The sequence below is a fragment of the Anolis carolinensis genome, unplaced genomic scaffold, assembly GCF_035594765.1.
Source record: "Anolis carolinensis isolate JA03-04 unplaced genomic scaffold, rAnoCar3.1.pri scaffold_11, whole genome shotgun sequence".
Classification (NCBI taxonomy): domain Eukaryota; kingdom Metazoa; phylum Chordata; class Lepidosauria; order Squamata; family Dactyloidae; genus Anolis; species Anolis carolinensis.
The window spans coordinates 336,558-355,412 of NW_026943822.1; the positions used below are offsets into that span (position 1 = coordinate 336,558).

At 42.3% G+C, this 18,855-nt stretch overlaps 1 protein-coding gene across 2 annotated transcripts in view; it reads right to left on the bottom strand.

The window, feature by feature from the left end:
- Positions 1 to 18,855, bottom strand: part of map2k5 (mitogen-activated protein kinase kinase 5) — a 154,082-nt gene that overhangs the window by 67,359 nt on the left and 67,868 nt on the right. For both annotated transcript variants that reach the window (XM_062963086.1, XM_062963085.1), the window contains exons 10-15: positions 14,675 to 14,743; positions 14,495 to 14,576; positions 12,698 to 12,759; positions 7,385 to 7,433; positions 2,597 to 2,670; positions 1,610 to 1,660 (exon numbers count right to left, since the gene is read on the bottom strand). In XM_062963086.1, the coding sequence (XP_062819156.1) occupies positions 1,610 to 1,660; positions 2,597 to 2,670; positions 7,385 to 7,433; positions 12,698 to 12,759; positions 14,495 to 14,576; positions 14,675 to 14,743 (387 nt within the window). The remainder of the gene's footprint in view (positions 1 to 1,609; positions 1,661 to 2,596; positions 2,671 to 7,384; positions 7,434 to 12,697; positions 12,760 to 14,494; positions 14,577 to 14,674; positions 14,744 to 18,855) is intronic.

The following is an 18,855-nucleotide window of genomic DNA, read 5'->3' on the forward strand; positions in this document are numbered from 1 at the left end:
CCCCATTTAAGATTAAAGCGCTCCGTGCAGACAGGAATCTGACAATTGGAAACAAATTTCTTTCAAGAAGCAAAACCGCCTGAACAGAGGGCTGATGAAACGTCGCAGCGCTTTAATCCCCGCGCTTTCAATTAACAGATGAATGCGCCACAGCCGTCCGTAAACAATAAGAAAAAAAGTAATTTCTTTAATGCACACCTGGGAAATAGATGTGTAATTGAGGGTTGTACATTAAAAAGAATAATACAATTTAATTATTACTACTATTTAAGACCATCAAGAAGAAGAGCGGGATTTAGATGAAATAATTTGTTTGAAGGAAGGCTCCCTCCCTCGCCTCCTCGGAGCGTTCTGGCCCTTTTGCAGACTGAAGCACCGCCACCAGCAAAGCAGCTTCCACAGAAGCCCATCCAAAGCCCCCCTCGCGCACCTTGAGAGGTTAACCCCTGCATGTGTCTCGTTCACACTCATATTTGCAATTCTAGGATGTAAAATATCTCTCTATGAATCTCTAGGTCCTCCAGTGCAACTCTATGGTATGCTGGGACTGGAACGGAGGTAGTTCTGTGATGTTTGGTTTCAACCACGGTCTGGGAATGGATTCCTTGCAGATTTGGAGGTACAGTCAAGTCTCGCTTATCCAACCTTCGCTTATGCAACGTTCTGGATTATCCAACACAGTCTGCCTTTTAGTAGTCAATGTTTTTGTAGTGAATTTTTCAATACATTGTGAAGTTTGGGTGCTAAATTTGTAAATACAGTAATTATTACATAACGTTATCGTGTATTGAGCTGCTTTTTCCATTTGTTGTAAAGCATGATGTTTTGGTGCTTAATTTGTAAAATCGTAACGTAATTTGACGTTTAATAGGCTTTTCCTTAATCCCTCCTTATTATCCAACATTTTTAATAATAATAATAATAATAATAATAATAATAATAATAATAATGTGTTGTTGCAGGCTTTCATGGCCGGGATCACAGGGTTATTGTATGTTTTCCGGGCTGTATGGCCATGTTCTAGAAGTATTCTCTCCTGACGTTTCGCCCACATCTATAGCAGGCATCCTCAGGAGAGAACATGGCCATACAGCCCGGAAAACATACAACAACCCAATAATAATAATAATAATAATAATAACAACAACAACAACAACAACAACAACAACAACAACAGCAACAACTTTATTTTTATATCCTGCTCCCATCTCCCCAGAGGGGACTCAGGGCGGCTCACATGGGGCCCAGTTTCAACATACAATAAAATACAGCATAATTAAACCAATGAAAAACAAGTAAAATAGCATAAACATACAACCCAGCATAAAACATCAAAACATTAGAACATTAGAGTCTGAACATAATATACAAACTGTAAGATAAAATTCAGCAGACTCTACAAGAGGGAATAAAGGATTTTTCGCTTATCCAACGTTCTGCCGGCCGGTTTATGTTGGATAAGTGAGACTCTACTGTATTACTGTACGCTGTTTTTAGAAATGAGTGTATTACAGCAGAAGAACCGATGGCTCAGCCAAACTGCAGGCAAACCTGAGGGGCCCACCAGTGTCTTGGTGAATAAGGGAAGTATCTGCATAGATTTACTTACCGCCATGTACGCGTTTGTCCCGACATACGTCTTGGCGATGGAATTCACCAGCTATCGGAGAAAACAGCCTGTTAGAGCCATATAAAGATAATGTGGGAATAAAACGGGCAATTATTCCTCATTTAACCTACAATCATCCCAAGTATAAATCAGCTAAAAATGATAGAAAGGGGCGGGGGAGACACATTTCCTTGCGAAGGCATTAAAAATGATGGAAAGCCCCTCTGCTTTTGAGCAAGGCCCTAATTTGAAACAGCCACGGCGTTTCCGTTTATGGCAGACAACCTTAAAGAGAATTGCGTGTGTTTAAGCAGGATGCTTAGGGGTTTTAGTACCCACCAACCAGTTGGATATAAAGAGTCTTACGGATGTTTCCTTCTCCCGCACATGCACGCAGGGCCCCCCCCTCCTCCTCCGCTCCCCGGACTGTCAGCTGGCTCCAAATGCGAATAAAGCCACCTTCATTATCAGGCTGGAATGAACACTAAATATGCTGGAGGGACAACAGGCTTTGACAACGCATCATGCGGCAGTGACCTTCTCTTTGGTCCCCGTGTTTCGCTGGGAGGAAAGGTGGCGGCAATTCAATTCAGCGCCGCAGCAAGCGCATGGGTCAGTATCCCAGAGGTCCTCAGGGGAAACCCAAAATGGAAATTAATTAAAATTGGTGCCGCGCATTGTCAGAGCCCCGTACTATTGTTGCTCCCAATATTAATTTTTACTGTGGGCCAGTCGGCCTCCCCAGGCGCCCCTCTCGCTCTGCCCTCCCTTTTGTTCGGGCCAAACGCTTCTGGAGCCAAGCTGCATATCAATGAAGTGCGCCATTCGTAAGTAGTAATTACAATATCCGCCGTTTTTACTGTCATTAAACAATGAACAATCATATTTTGATGAAGAAAAGTCATCAGGAGATTAAAGGGACGGAGCGGGATGTTCCCAGCAGAGACGGGGCTGCAAAGCGAGGCGGGAAGGGCTGCGGAGGCCTACCTGGGTGCTCACCCCAAAATCACACAACTTGACTTGGCCTCTGGTGTTCACCAGCATGTTGGAAGGCTTCACGTCTGCAAAGGAAGAGCAAAGCGCGGCTGACGAAAGGCATAGCGACCGCTTTCGTTTTATCCTTTACTGCAACTACGCTAACACACGGTGATTCAAGATAAAATGCCGGAAGAAGAACAATGGCGAACCAACACAGAAGCCCTTGAGAAAAGGGGACAAGAAATCAGGGAAACGGAGGCACTAATTCTTCATAAAAGTTGCATAAATATTTAAAAGGGACAAAAGGACAGCCGCCGAGGAACAGAAGAGAAATGGTAGTTAGTCCCAACTAAGTGGAGGGAAGAGTGCTCTTGTCTCTTTTTGTCATGCAAACGAAGCTCCACAACAAGCCGGGTGAAGGCTAACAAGGACTCCCAAGGACTGACTGGCTTTTTACAGTCAACTATTTCAATGAATTAGGAAACTCTGGTGGCTCAGTGTGTCAAAGTGCTGAGCTGTTGAACTTGCAGACCGAAAGGTCCTAGGTTCAAACGCAGGGAGCAGAGTGCGCACCCGCTGTTAGCTCCAGCTTCTGCCAACCTAGCAGTTCGAAAACATGCCAATGTGAGTAGATCAATAGGTACCACTCCAGCAGGAAGGTAACGGTGCTCCATGCAGTCATGCCAGTGGCCACATGACCTTGGAAGTGTCTATGGACAATGCTGGCTCTTCGGCTTAGAAATGGACATGAGCACCAACCCCCAGAGTGTGAGTAGTTCAATATGCGGGAAGGTAATGGCATGGCAGTCAATGCAGTCATGCTGGCTACATGACCTTGGAGGAGTCTACGGACAACGCCGGCTCTTTGGCTTAGAAATGGAGATGAGCACCAACCCCCAGAGTCAGACACAACTAGACTTAACGTCAGGGGAAACCTTTACCTTTACTATTTCAATGAACTGCATTATTAAAGATGCAAGAACTGTGCTCTGTACTGAAGTTGACTTACCCGTGACTCACAATGTAGAGTCATGTGTAAGTCAATGCTGCCAGCATTCTGAGGAAAATGTGACTGGGTTTCCATTTTGGTAGGAAAGGTTTGTCTATCCTTCTAAGAGGGGCCAAACTCTCTCTTGGCAAATGGCCACTGAAAGGTTAATCCTGGAGCAAACCCTGGAGGCACAGAATCAGACACGAGATGCCTCTGTGTGTCCAGGTCCTAAGAGCTTCACCTTCAGGAGAAGGCCCATCCTGCCAGAGATTAGCCCGAGGCCTCTGTAGTCTAGAACAGAAAGAACACCAGGGAAGACGGTAGGTACAAGAAGACTTACTGCTCAAAGCCCATACAAATTGTCTGATAAGCATGTCCCAAATTGGGAATAGATGCTTTCAATGCTATCAATCACATTTGGATTTTTTTGATGTTGTTGTTACATGCCTTCAAGTTGACTTCAACTTATGGTGACTCTCTCAGAGGGTTTTAACAAATACCACATTGCACCAGGGGTCCCCAAACTTTTTATATAAGGGGCCAGTTCACGGCCCCGCAGACCGTTGGAGGGCCGGACTATAGTTTTACAAAAACTGTGAACAAATTCCCATGCATACTGCACATACCTTATTTTGAAGTAAACAACAAAACGGGAACAAATACAGCCTCAATGTTAATCATCATCATCATCATATCATCACCATAATCATAATAAAAATAATAAAGAGGGTTGGAAGAGACCCCTTGGGCCATTTAATCCAACCCCCCTTCTGCCTTTGTGCTCCAAAAGCACAAGCAAAGCACCCCTGACAGATGGCCACCCAGCTTCAATATTATTATTATTATTAATACATCACACAGTCCTAAACGCTTGGGAAGTGTTCGACTTGTGATTTTGTGATATGAAATCTAGAATATATATCTTGTTTGCTGTGTTATACTGTGTCTTTGTGTCAACAACAACAACAACAACAATAATACATCACACAGTACTAAATGCTTGGGAAGTGTTCGACTTGCGATTTTGTAAAATGAAATCCAGCATATCTATCTTGTTTGCTGTGTTATACTGTGTCTTTGTGTCAATAATAATAATAATAATAATAATAATAATAATACTACATCACACAGTCCTAAACATTTAGGAAGTGTTCAACTTGTGATTTTGTGATATGAAATCCAGCATATCTATCTTGTTTGCTGTGTTATACTGTGTCTTTGTGTCAATAATAATAATAATAATAATAATAATAATAATAATAATAATACATCACACAGTCCTAAACGTTTAGGAAGTGTTCAACTTGTGATTTTGTGAAATGAAATCCAGCATATCTATCTTGTTTGCTGTGTTATACTGTGTCTTTGTGTCAATAATAATAATAATAATTATTATTATTTATCCGCCACCGCGGGAGCCGGATAAATGGCCCCGGGCCTTAGTTTGGGGACTCCTGCATTGCACAGTTGTTGCATTGCCAAGTATATATTTCATTTGCTAGAGTTCATGTGGACATCTATTTTATTCTGATGCAAAAATGACCACACAAAAAAATCAAATGTATGGGGAGGCTCCATATGACAGGTGATGATGATGATGATGATGATGGTGGTGCCGCTTTCCTCTCTGGATGGAGAGCCAAAGCACCGAAAGGCGAGATACTTTGTAAAACTGCAGTGCCCATGATTCCATAGCATTGCCCCGTGGCAATTAAAGTGATATCATTGTATTAATTCTACGGCGTAGATGCAGCCTAGCCTGTCCTGTCTCACCTTGGTAAGTCCCCTTTAAAACCACGTCTCCCACGGGATCCCAATCATGGACAGACCACGGGAAGCCAACTCACCCTCAGAAAACTCACCGCTTGCTTGTTTGTTTTTTCCAAACCACATTTATTCCCTTCTTCAAGAAAAATAATTAAGAGAAAAGGGCTGTGTGTACACACGTAATCCATTCCGGAGCATCTGTTTGTGATTAATACTTCCATTTTGAAAGTGGAAAATTTAAACAAGAGCCAATATGGGACATAATGTTCTCATCGCAAGTGTTTCCTTAATACAAATTATTTATATGAGACAAGCCTTATGGAGGAGGAACAGACAGACGCCTTTCCGTTCCACCTCCCATCTGAGCCGTTTCCACCAGATGAAAGGGACCGGCAGGATTTTAATTCGCCATTAGCCAAACTGTCAAGGAATGGGTCAGGATGCTGAATGCGGGAAAACATTTCAAATGCCTCGTTGTTCAAAAGCCTTGTGAGACAAAATCACTTTTAAAAACCTATATTGTCTCCACCGGGGTTGGCCAAGCATTAGCGCAGAACTCCAAAGTTCAAGGAAGCCCGAGCTGGAGGCGTGAACGGCAAAGAGCGCACATTCAGAGGCAACACAATGTGCCCGTCTCCTCTCTCCGCTGCCAATCGCACCTCACCGCTGCTCTTCGGGTTTTACAGACTCGGGTGGGCTCATTCAAAGAGGAGTCGGCCGGGCCATTAGGAGCATTTGTGCATTTGCGCTCCATTCCATATTCCAGAGAGCCTTCTCGATTGTAGCCCCCCAATTATGGAATGCCTTGCCAGTGGAAACTCAAACCACCCGAGACTTATTTGCCTTTCGGAAAGCCTGCAAAACTTTGCTCTTCCCACAAGCGTTCAATGGGTGAAAAACTCGGGGCTATGACTGTTTTTATGGTTGCTTTTATTGTTGTTTTTATTGTTATTTTTAAAGCCAAGTGTATTGTTTTAATCTATATTTGTAAACCGCTCCGAGCCAAACTGGGAGTAGCGGTATATAAGTTTAAGAAATAAATAAATAAATAAATAAAATACAGTAGAGTCTCACTTATCCAACACTCGCTTATCCAACGTTCTGGATGTGCAAATTTTTTTTTCAATTTTTTTTCTTTTTTCTCTCTCTCTTCTACCTTATTTCCTACTTTACTATAAACAAACAATGTTCTACCACTTTCGATGTGCAATTTTTTTTCTTTCTCTTTCTCCTATTCCTTAATATAAAATTTTCAATAAAAATATTTGACCAAAATAAATAAATAAATAAATAAAATACAATAGAGTCTCACTTATCCAACACTCGCTTATCCAACGTTCTGGATTATCCAACGCATTTTTGTAGTCAATGTTTTCAATATATCATGATATTTTGGTGTGAAATTCGTAATTACAGTAATTACTATGTAGTATTACTGTGTATTGAACTACCTTTTCTGCCAGATTTGTTGTATAACATGATGTTTTGGTGCTTAATTTGTAAAATCATAACCTAATTTGATGTTTAATAGGCTTCTCTTTAACCTCTCCTTATTATCCAACATATTCGCTTATCCAACGTTCTGCTGGCCCGTTTATATTGGATAAGTGAGACTCTACTGTATTGGCAAAATGCCTTCACGCAAATGTTCTCCACGGCCGTGCCCACCAAGTCTATACATTTCAGCAGCTGGGAAGGTGAGCATCAGGTGGAAACTTCAGCATGAAAAGTTTGTCAGGGTTTGGAGGCTTTTGCCACATTTGTCTCATCAAGGCAAGACATTCCACTTCAACAGCAGGCCCCGCAAATGGCGAATCCCAAGAAGGAGAGAGAAAACTCTGGCCTGGAAGGAAGTGAAGCGGAATCCAGAGGGAACTAAGCACCGAATCATAGCATTGGAAGAGACCCCAGAGGCCATCCAGTCCAGCCCCCCTCTGCCTTCATGCAGGAAAAGCACAACCCAAGCACCCCTGGCAGATGGCCATCCAGCCTCTACTTAAAAGCCCGTAGAGCGTGTAGCAAAACAATCCACAACTCACCTCGATGTAAAATCTTTAAGCTCCATAAGTAGGTAAGGCCTTTAACAACCTATAAAGGAAGAAGAGACAAAAACAACTGAAGCTGTTTGGCAAATATCGCATCACACAGTTGTCCAATTCCAATGTATTTTATTTTATTTGGATTGTAGATTTAATTTGCTAGAGTTAATATGGAAATCTATTTTATTCTGATGCAAAATTAATCAAAAATATATCAGATGTATGGGGAGACTCCAGAAATCTTTAGCAGAAGATGGTGATGGAGATGATGGTGGTGGTGCCACTTTCTCTCTTTACTTTCTTTTTTAAAAATAAATATGAAAATAGAACAATTTGTTGTCAAAGGCTTTCATGGCCAGAATCACTGGGTTGCTGTGAGTTTTCCGGGCTGTATGGCCATGTTCCAGAAGCATTTCCTCCTGATGTTTTGCCCACATCTATGGCTGGAATCCACAAAATCTGGCTACCAGTATTAAAAAAAACACTCTAAAATCAGGACAGTAAATAAAGAACAACACTCAAAAAATAGAGGAATTTCAGACAAGACAGGGGTAAGCAAACACCTCCCAACCAAGGATTCTCCCGAGCAGGAAGCAGCCAGGCTTTGAAGCTGAAAGGCCATTCAATGCTAATCCAGGTGGACAATTTGCAACATTCACACTTGCCTCAGGCACACTAGAGTTCTTTCTTTCTCCCACCTTGGACATCATTCCACAGATATATATAAACCCCACTTGCCTAGTTTCCAACAGACCTCACAACCTCTGAGGATGGCTGCCATAGATGTGGGTGAAACGTCAGGAGAAAATGCTCTGGAACATGGCCAGACAGCCTAGAAAACTCACAGAAACCCCAAGGAACAATTGTTTAGTCCTTACAGTAGAAGGAAATAACAGAGATTGGCTACTTGCTTTCAGGTTGGGTCTTTAAAACAGCTTGTCATTTGTATTTCACGACATAAAAGACAACTAACCTACGTTCTTTTTACTATGTATTTGCAGCATCAGAATATCAAGGGGCCAAAGCACATCAGAGTCGGAAAATGTCTATACACTACAGCACAGGTGAAAATGTTTCATCTATTTTGTAATTATAGATATTTAACAACCAACTGGATAAAAATTAACAACATTATTAATCCAATTGGGGAGAAACACCCGTGATATACAGAGTGCATAAGGTACTTCTCTGGCAAGTCATGTCTGCAAAACGAGTGCAAATTATTATTAACCAAATAACACTTTGGGAATCTGTTACAAATTGCAAATCCAAAGATGCTCCACATACAAGCAGTTATGGGGCATCTTTTGACCCGCAGTTTGCAACAGAGTCCCTTTCTAAAGTGCCATTTGGTTAATCGGAAACGACAGCCATCCACTTGCGCTGAACAAGAGGCCATTCTCTCAACTCCATCCGGCCGGCATTGAGGATTTTATTAAAGAGAGCCTGGCGCAGAATTTCTTTCGAGGCAACGCTCTGAAAAGGCCTCTCTGCCATTCAGCAAAGCAGGTTTGACAACAATAACTTGACAAAGCCTTGACACCCAGAGTAGCTATCCCTCTGCCTCACGCACTCAACTCTCTTGACAGTTGGAGAGCATCTTTTTGTGGGAAGGACGGCCATCGACATGAGCACTCAAAACACCGCCTGCCGTGACACCATTTCAGGGACGGAAAGGGAAGAAAGGTGTGAAGTGGCCGGCAAAAGGCAGCCGCCACCGCCCGCTTTAGCTCCGATTCAGCGCCAGAGGAATGCTCTCGGCATGCGCGGCTTATGGCTTGTCTCCGGCATTCGGCTTCGAGAGCCAGGCTGTAAAAGCCTTTCAAATAGCAAGTAAAAGGATGTGCCAGGAGGACCCCATCCATTCATAATAATAATAATAATAATAATAATAATTATTATTATTATTATTATTATTATTATTATTGACGCATTGACGAAAAACAACAGGAAAAACTCAGCCGCTATCAGGACCTCAAGATTGAACTTCAAAGACTCTGGCAGAAACCAGTGCAGGTGGTCCCGGTGGTGATGGGCACACTGGGTGCAATGCCAAAAGATCTCAGCCGGCATTTGGAAACAATAGACATTGACAAAATCACGATCTGCCAACTGCAAAAGGCCACCCTGCTGGGATCTGCACGCATCATCCGAAAATATGTCACACAGTCCTAGACACTTGGGAAGTGTTCGACTTTTGGTTTTGTGAAACGAAATCCAGCATATCTATCTTGTTTGCAGTGTCATACAATGTTGTTGTGTCAATAATAATAATAATAATAATAATAATAATAATAATAATAATAATTTTTCCCTTCTTCAATGCCACTGTTGAACATCTGTCCAAACCAAACACCATGCTGATATCAGTGCTAAAAATTCGGACAGTGTTAGTCAGAGACTGGATTTCAGTTTCTGTTTTCCCATACAGCTTCAGGTCATCCATGTACATCAGATGCGAAATTTTGTGAGATTTCTTAGATGTTTGATAGCCGAGGTTTGGTTTTTGTAAGATTTGATGTTCAATAGGCTTTTCCTCAATCCCTCCTTATTATCTAACATTTTCGCTTATCCAACATTCTGCCAGCTCGTTTATGTTGGATAAGCGAGACTCTACTGAACTGTATTTTAAAATGAATTCTATATAAATACAGTAGAGTCTCACTTATCCAACATAAATGGGCCGGCAGAACGTTGGATAAGCGAAAATGTTGGATAATAAGGAGGGATTAAGGAAAAGCCTATTAAACCTCAAATTATGTTATGATTTTACAAATTAAGCACCAAAAATATCATGTTTTACAACAAATCGACAGAAAAAGCAGTCCAAAACATGGTAACATTATGTAGTAATTACTGTATTTATGAATTTAGTACCAAAACATCGCAATGTATTGAAAACATTGACTACAAAAACATTGGCTACTAACAAATCGACTACAAATAAAGATGGAATTGCATAAAATGAACTTACAGTAGCAACATTGTCAAAAATTAAATCCATAAAAAGTTCAATCCTTGCTGTCTATAGAGAAACTGTTTTGGATCGGGGCAGGAGGCAAATCCAGAATGTTAGATAAGCAAACGTTGGATAAGTGAGACTCTACTGTATGTTTAAATATCTGTGTTTCATACAATGTTTATGATGATGATGCATTTTTAGCTATGTTGTAATCCACCTTGAGCCATGAGGAGAGGAGGGTAAGAAATATAGTAACAATAAGATTAATAATAACAATAATCAGCATAATTTACACTGTAGACCTAATATAACTTGGCATCTCTTTCACTGACACGGCTCTATGCTATTAAATTCTAGGATTTGTAGTTTGATGAGGCACCAGCACTCTTGAGTTTTGTGAAACTACAATTCCTGTGACTCCACTGCTTTCAGCCATGGCAGTTAAAGCAATGCTGGGTGCATTAATTCTATAGTGTAGATCAGACAAGGGCGAACTTGGCCCCTCCGGGTGTTTTGGACTCCAACTCCCACCATTCCGAACAGTGACTCACTGAGGGTCCCCTAATGGGTTTTCAAGGCTAAGTGGGGAATTGAACCCAGGTCTCCCGAGTCATTATCTTGTGCCTTCATGTTGTTTCTGAATGATGGCCATCCTAAATTGAACCTATTGTGGGGTTTCACAAGAGTGAGACTTGCTTTATTTCCATGGCTGAGGAAATAAATAATCAAACCTTGGTCTCCAAGTCACAAACGCACCCTCAAACCACTCTGCCATGCTACGAGGGTTGAATGAAAAGTAATGCCTCCACCATCGTTACTTGGGTTTGGATGGGAATACTTTAATAAATCAAACGCAGAAATAATCCTTAGAATGTGCTCTTAAACCACCACTATTCACTTTCCCACATAATCACCAGACAATTGGATACACTTCTGCCAGCAATGAACAAGTTTTCTGAAGCCGTCACGGAAGAAGTTGACACTCTGTTTCTGCAACCGGCGTCTCACAGGACCCATCGTGCGCAGATCTTCCGATAGCCAAGCAAATCAATCATGTGACCCACACATTCTTGTGAAATGCCGATGATGCTTGAAATTTCTCTCTGAGTAATACAACGATCATCCTGAATCAATCTTGTGAAACTCGGTGGTTGCTGTCACAGGATGTCCAACTCTTTGTTTGTCACGCAAATCAGATGTTCCCACCTCAACATCTTTAAACTTACTCATCCAACGACGCATAGGACTCACATCAACACAATCACCACAAACAGCTTGCATTCTCTGAGGAATCTCCTTTGGGGTGACACCTTCTGCGGACAAGAATTCAATGGCTGCACGTTGCTTAAGTCGCATTGACCAACTGTCTGCGCAGGGTTCCATACTTCGCACTTTAACAACACAACCATTCAAGGCTAAGGCTTCCCCGTCTGCGCAGGGTTCCATACTTTGCCCTTTAACAACACAACCATTCAATGCTAAGGCTTCCTGCCCAATGGAGCTAACTGTAGAGGAGAGTCTACTGAACAAGCCAGGACCTGCCGCAGACCAGGACTGCCATCTGTTGAGGAGTTACGAAGGTGGAGGCATTACTTTTCATTCAACCCTCATAGTCTTCTTGACTGCATACAGGAGGAGAGTCATCTTGTGCAAACAGCCACAAATGAAACAGTTTTAGTCTCCCCTGTTTTAAAACACTGCAGTGTGGCCGCGACGAAGACGGCGCTCCAGAAGGACCCACACTGGGCCTCGAAATGAGTCCATCTGGAAGGGCTCCAAAGAGGAGCGCCAGATGAAAAGAGGCTCTTTCGCAGGCGCCGCTCGAGCGGGGAGGACGAAGCCGAGCTGTGAAGTGCACGGAAAGGAGCCCCGACCGACGCCTGCGCTAGATTAAAGGGCTTCAGTTGTCAGCTTGATGTATAATGAGTGTGGAGAACAGGCATTTAATTAAATGGTACATTACAGAATAACTTTGTTATGCTTTAAGCCACTTACATTATCAAAGCCTGCTTCGGATTTAGCAATTGTTCGGCGACACTACCCCACGACGCTCGGCTAAGGCCTCCTCCCCTCCCGCAGCCGTCTTCGGCTTTAAAATCGTGATACATTCTCCCCCCACACTCGGGAAATTCAGGCGATGCGCACCCCATGGCCATGGAAGCCACACGATGTGACATTTCCCTTTTTTCTTTGGAGGAGTGGCCCTGTTCAAACTGCACCAGCAAAGGGAGCTTGTAGCACCTAGAAGACTAGTACATCTAAGGATATGTTGTCCTACGCAAGCGCCCACATCCACTGGAGTCAGGGGAGCAGGCAATGCTTTTCAAAGGGCCACAAACCCAAATACTTACTGCGACAGCGATTCTGCCCAAGACATGTTCCGGAATTTTTCTGTAGACATCCAAAGATCCCCCTTCAGAGACAAAATAAAAACACCATAAGCCAAAGAACCGGCATTGTTCACAGACGTCTCCTAGGTCATGTGGGCGGCATGACTGCATGGAGCACCGTTACCTTCCCGACAAAGCGGTACCTACTGATCTACTCACATTTGCATGGTTTCAAACTACTAGGTTGGCAGAAGCTGGGGCTAACAACAGGAGCTCACCACATCTCGCAAATTCAAACCACCAACCTTCAGGACAGCAAGTTCCACAGCTTAGTGGTTTAATCCGCTGCGCCACTAATATTATATAATACAAAAACACTATACATTCTATTAATATCTGTAAGGCTTCTCAGCTCCAGCTGTGTTGCTGTGGGTTAGTCTTCTTCGGAAGAATACACCAAGACACACAATGAGTGAAGATACCATACGGCTTTAAGGTTCGGAATACAAGAGTCTACTCTATTGCCCATCTATACAGGCCCTAGCTACAGTGTTATAAATCATTCTTAGAGTCCTGGCGCCTGGAGTTGCCCCTTCCCACATTCCAGAGTCCTTTCCCCCCACCTCAGGCCAATTGAGTTCTATGGCTGGTTCATATGTCCTGTCCTCCCTTTTGGCCCATGGCCATGTGTTCTGTGTCAGCACTCTGTGTCCAGAAATGGGGATCATGACAATTTCATATAGATCAATTGTGTTAAACTCAAGACCCACGGGCCAGATCCTAGATGAGTATTGACTCATCATTAGACATCATGATTAGAGCTGATGGGAGTTGGGATACAGGAACATCTGGGAGGCTGTTGTCTGTTCTGTTGAGTCAGGAGCATTGTAGATCATCAAAAGTGATGGGAGTTGTCATTCAATAACAACTGGGGGCCTAAACTGAGTAAAAACTGAAGAGCACCACTGTTAAAAAATTGTCCTCTTTCTCCACAGATTCCCTGTTCATGGATTCAACAACCCTTTGGAGGCAGCCATAAGGCAGACACGGCCCTTGAGGAGAATGAGTTTGACACCCTTGATATACAGAAATTAGAAAGAGTTCAATATACCCAGTAAATAGTGGACTGCACTCGCGTTGAGCAAATGGCACAAAGAGTGGGTTTTGACAGAGGTTCCCTCAACATTTGGAGAGAAGTGCATTATTTTTGACCCCTACAAAAAGCGATAGCGATGCAGTGTTGTGAGTCACCTTCGCAGGCACATCTGCTTCATGTGCTCAAGCCATTTCCAATGAGAGAAATGCTGGGGCTAAATGGCCAAACCCAGCGGAAGCCACCCGGCTCCTTCTCTCTTGCCATTCCCAGCCAACTGCTTGCCGAAAGCGCAGGACACTGGGAGCGCTAATAGGCTCCTTGCAAAGGAATCTCTGCGCCGGCGACCAAAACATTAAAAGGGAGAACAGCTGTTTTGTCAGCAAAGACAGATTGTATGGAAGTGGCAAGTATCAAACCACAGATAAACCAGCCTTTACTTCTGTTCTATTTAAATTTTCCATAAAAGTCAGTACAACTCCATTCAGAAAGACATAACGTGCTTAACATCAAGTAATCGTAACTCTCGCCTGCCTTATGTGGCAAGGCTGGCGAATGGTTATTATTTTTTAAGATACCTTCTCTCAAATATCTATATCGATATAAAACCGGCAATTCACACCATCTGTGGGAATTGCTTTGTGCTTCTTTAGTGTGTGCAAATGTTCCAATTATATTTCTGTAAACCGTCAAGGCTTTTCAAGGATATACAAGGCGCCACTCACCGTCCATGAATTCTGTACAAAGGGAGATCCGGTTTTCTACAAAAAAGGCACCGTAAAACCCTATGATATAGGACGAGTCACACTGTAAAGAGGGGAGAGGAGGGAAAGAGGCCGTTAATCCACTTCTGGAGAGAAGCAGCAGGCAAGCAGAACTGGCAGCCCAGCGCTGGGAAGACCCACCTTGTAAAGGATTTCCAGCTCCGACATAATCTGCTTCTGAAGCTCCAGCGTAATATCTAAGGGGATCACCTGGAAACAAGGAAGGAAACGTTACCTCTGAGGAAACAGGCATGAGCCAAGGGACGGGCATTTCGCCTTTTCATTATGAAGCCCCGAGTAATGAAGAGTGGGCAGCAGACCCACCACTTCCGCTGGGATTTGGGGAGTAGGAGGAGGACAGGTAGGGATGGAAAACACTCTTGCGTTTTTCCTTTTTGCATGAGAACGTCTCTCTAGGTTCTCTATAGTCACTCTTCACAGAATTGTGGAGGAGATAGAGATTCCCAGAGAAGTGTCATCTCCTCAAGCTCTGGGTCCTCCATCCAGCACGACAGAAACATCATTTCTGGCATATGTGGATTTCAGCGTCTCCTTCCCTCCATCCCTTCCTTCCTTCCTTCCTTCCTTTCCGGTGGTCATCCGTCATGGGTGCTTTGCTTATGCTTTTTTTTGGTGCACAAAGGCAGAAGGGGTTGGACTAAATGGCCCAAGGGGCCTCTTCATACCCTCTTTATTATTATTACAGTAGAGTCTCACTTATCCAAGCTAAACGGGCCAGCAGAAGCTTGGATAAGCGAATATCTTGGATAATAAGGAGGGATTATTATTAAGCCTATTAAACATCAAATTACGTAATGATTTTACAAATTAAGCACCAAAACATCATGTTATACAACAAATTTGACAGAAAAAGTAGTTCAATACGCAGTAATGTTATGTTGTAATTACTGTATTTACGAATTTAGCACTAAAGTATAATGATATATTGAAAACATAGACTACAAAAATGGCTTGGATAATCCAGAAGCTTGGATAAGTGAGGCTTGAATAAGTGAGACTCTACTGTATTATTATTATTATTATTATTATTATTATTAACATTGAGGCTGGGTGGTCATTCATCATGGGTGGTTTGCTTATGCTTTTGGCGCACAAAGGCAGAAGAGGGTTGAACTAAATGGCCCAAAAGGTCTCTTCCAACCCACATTATTATTTTATTGTATGACACAGCAACCAAGATAGACATGCTGGATTTCATATTACAAAATCACAAGTTGAACACTTATGATTTTATAATAATAATAATTATTATTATTATTATTATTATTATTATTATTAACATTGAGGCTGAGTGGTCATCTGTCATGGGTGCTTTGCTTATGCTTTTGGTGCACAAAGGCATAAGAGGGTTGGGCTAAATGGCCCAAGGGGTGTCTTCCAACACTCTTTTTTAATAATAATAATAATAATAATAATAATAATAATAATAATAATAATAATAATTTTATTTTTGTACCCCGCCACCATCTCCCCAGAGGGACTCGGGGCGGCTTACAGATATAAAACCAGCATACAGTAATATCAAATACAAAAACACACAAATAAATTTAAAAGGCATTAAAAATCACAATCATTATAAAACACATGAAAAACACAGCAATAAAAACATAAACTGAGCTGGGCAAAGTGCACTGAGTGGAACTTGTAAACAAGAAGGAAGATTAAGGTGCTACAAGGTCATGGGAAGAGCCTTAGATTGGGGTGAACTCTGAGGCTATGTCAAGGAGTTAACCAACAGGCACAACTGGTCAGAAGAACCCGCTAGTACAAGGGTTTAGCATACAGTTATTTATTATTGTTGTTGTTGTTCTTGTTGTTGTTGCTTGGTGACCAACTATAGTCCGGCCCTCCAGCGGTCTGAGGGATCGTGAACTGGCCCCCCGTTTAAAAGGTTTGGGGACCCCTGCTATAGATTATGTACTCCTTCATTGACAAACTCTCTTATGTTAGATTATGCCAACTTTAACATGCCTTCTGAACGTATTTGTAGGGTCAAGTGTATCTCAAGACATCACCTATCCCTCCCAAATATGAAAAAGTTGGCCATTCTTGCCCAGAACAAATAAGGAAAGAGTATATGCTGCTGAGGTTTAAGTAACTTTGGCAGAATTAAGAGAGCTCATGTTGCTATGGCTGAAACACACACACATACACACACACACACTGCAAAGGAGCCTCTGCTCAAACCCATATTTTACAGTATTGATGTCTGTCTAAATGGAGAAAAAAGAGCATAACCACTTTCTATCAAGAATTTGCTTTAGGGTTATTTATAAAAGCTCTCACTAAACTAAATTGTAACTGTAATAGAAAGGCTGCCAAGAAAACATTTAACACATTTCTCCAGATCGATAGTCATTTGCCAACAATATTCGCTTACATTTTTTTCCCTCCCTGGGTGGAAAGCTTAAAACAAACTAACCCGCTGGAACACTATATCAATTTTGGCCATTAAAACCACAGCAAAATTTAACCCTCTATCATCTCTAAAGGAGATCCCTTTCCGGTGGTTAAACTCTGCTCAGAAGGAGGTTTGCTCATCGCAAGAGCTTTAGCTGGATATTGACCGAGATCAGTGCCATGGACGGAAAACGCTGCATCGGCTGAGGCACTCCATGGAGAAAGTCCTAAGGCTGCCGGGAATTACGCTGGATTGATTTTCAAGACACCTGTTTGGGGCAAAACAGCGGCCACAAAATAGTTGCATCGCATGCGGCTTTCACGCCGACAGCTTCGCCGCAGTGGGACGCATTCCCATGCAATGCACCACGAATGGTCCCAAAAGCAGACTATCTCCACTAGAATGGAAAGAACATCCAAAAATATTTGGAAGCAGTTTTCTCAAGTGTCAAGGAGAATCTAGATAAAGGTTTTTCCCTGACATTAAGTCCAGTCGTGTCCGACTCTGGGGGTTGGTACTCATCTCCATTTCTAAGCCAAAGAGCCAGCGTTGTCCATAGACACCTCCAAGGTCATGTGGCCACTGGCATGACTGCATGGAGCGCCGTTACCTTCCCACCAGAGCAGTACTTATTGACCTACTCACATTTGCATGTGTTCGAATTGCTAGTTTGGTAGAAACTGGGGCTAACAGCAGGAGCTCACTCCGCTCCCCAGATTTGAACCACCAACCTTTCAGTCAGCAAGGTCAGCAGCTCAGGGGTTTAACCCACTGTGTCACCAGGAGCTCCTGGCATTTATACTGTGCAAATTTATACCGTGTTGTTCTCAGCACAGGAAATGGGTCTTCTGCCTAGAAATGTTGTTTCCTGTGAAAAAATTACTAAAATACTATTGAGTGCTGTGTGCTTTCAAGTTGTTTCACATTTATAGAGGCCTTAAGGTGAACTTATCATGGGCTTTTCTTGGCAAGATTTGTTCAGAAGAGGTTTGCCTTTGCCTTTCTCTGAGGCTGAGAGAGTGTGACTTGCCCATCTTCCACATCTTTGCAAAGACCATTCTCGCTGCTGTTGATAAAAATATAACTAATTTTTCTTTATTAATATCCTGAAAAATGTCTTTGTCCAAAATGCCCAAAAGATAAATCTCTGGTTTTATAGGGTAGTTCATTTTTAAGATTTTCTGACTTTCACCATGCACCATATTCCAAAATTCTTTTGCATTGTTACAAGTCCACCAGCAATGGTAAAATGTACCCTCCTTGATCTTACATTTCCAACATTTATCGTTGGCTTGTTTGTACATTGCACTTAGCTTTTCGGGGGTCAGATACCATCTATGTATCATTTTTAGACAATTTTCTTTTAGGTCCATAGCATAAGTGAACTTCATTCTTCTTGTCCAAATCTCAGTCCATTCTGACAACAAAATTGACCTACCTATATTTTTTGCCCAATTCACCATCGAGTTCTTAACTACTTCCGTCTTCGTTTCCCACTCCAACAATTTATTGTATAATTTTGTTATTAATTTTCTTTCCGACTTTAATATACTTTCCCAAAAATCTCCCTTTTCCCCAAAGCCTAATTTTCGATCCGAATTAAATTGTTTTTTATCTGCATGTATTGTAACCATGTTACATCTTTAAAGTCTTTTTTCACCATCTCGTGGCTGCAGAGAGTTCCACTGTTGAACAGCCTTTCTTACAGTCAGAAAGTTCTTCTTAATGTTAAGGTGGGGTCTCCTTTCCTGGTCATGTGAACCCATGGCTCCTTTGAGTCCCAGTCTCCAGGGCAACAGTGATCCCACCAGTTCTTTGCTGCTGGGAGGTGGTACTTGAGGCATAAGTTCCAATGAATCATTTGGGCCACATGGTTGTGCCTCTGTTTGTAGTCTGTCTG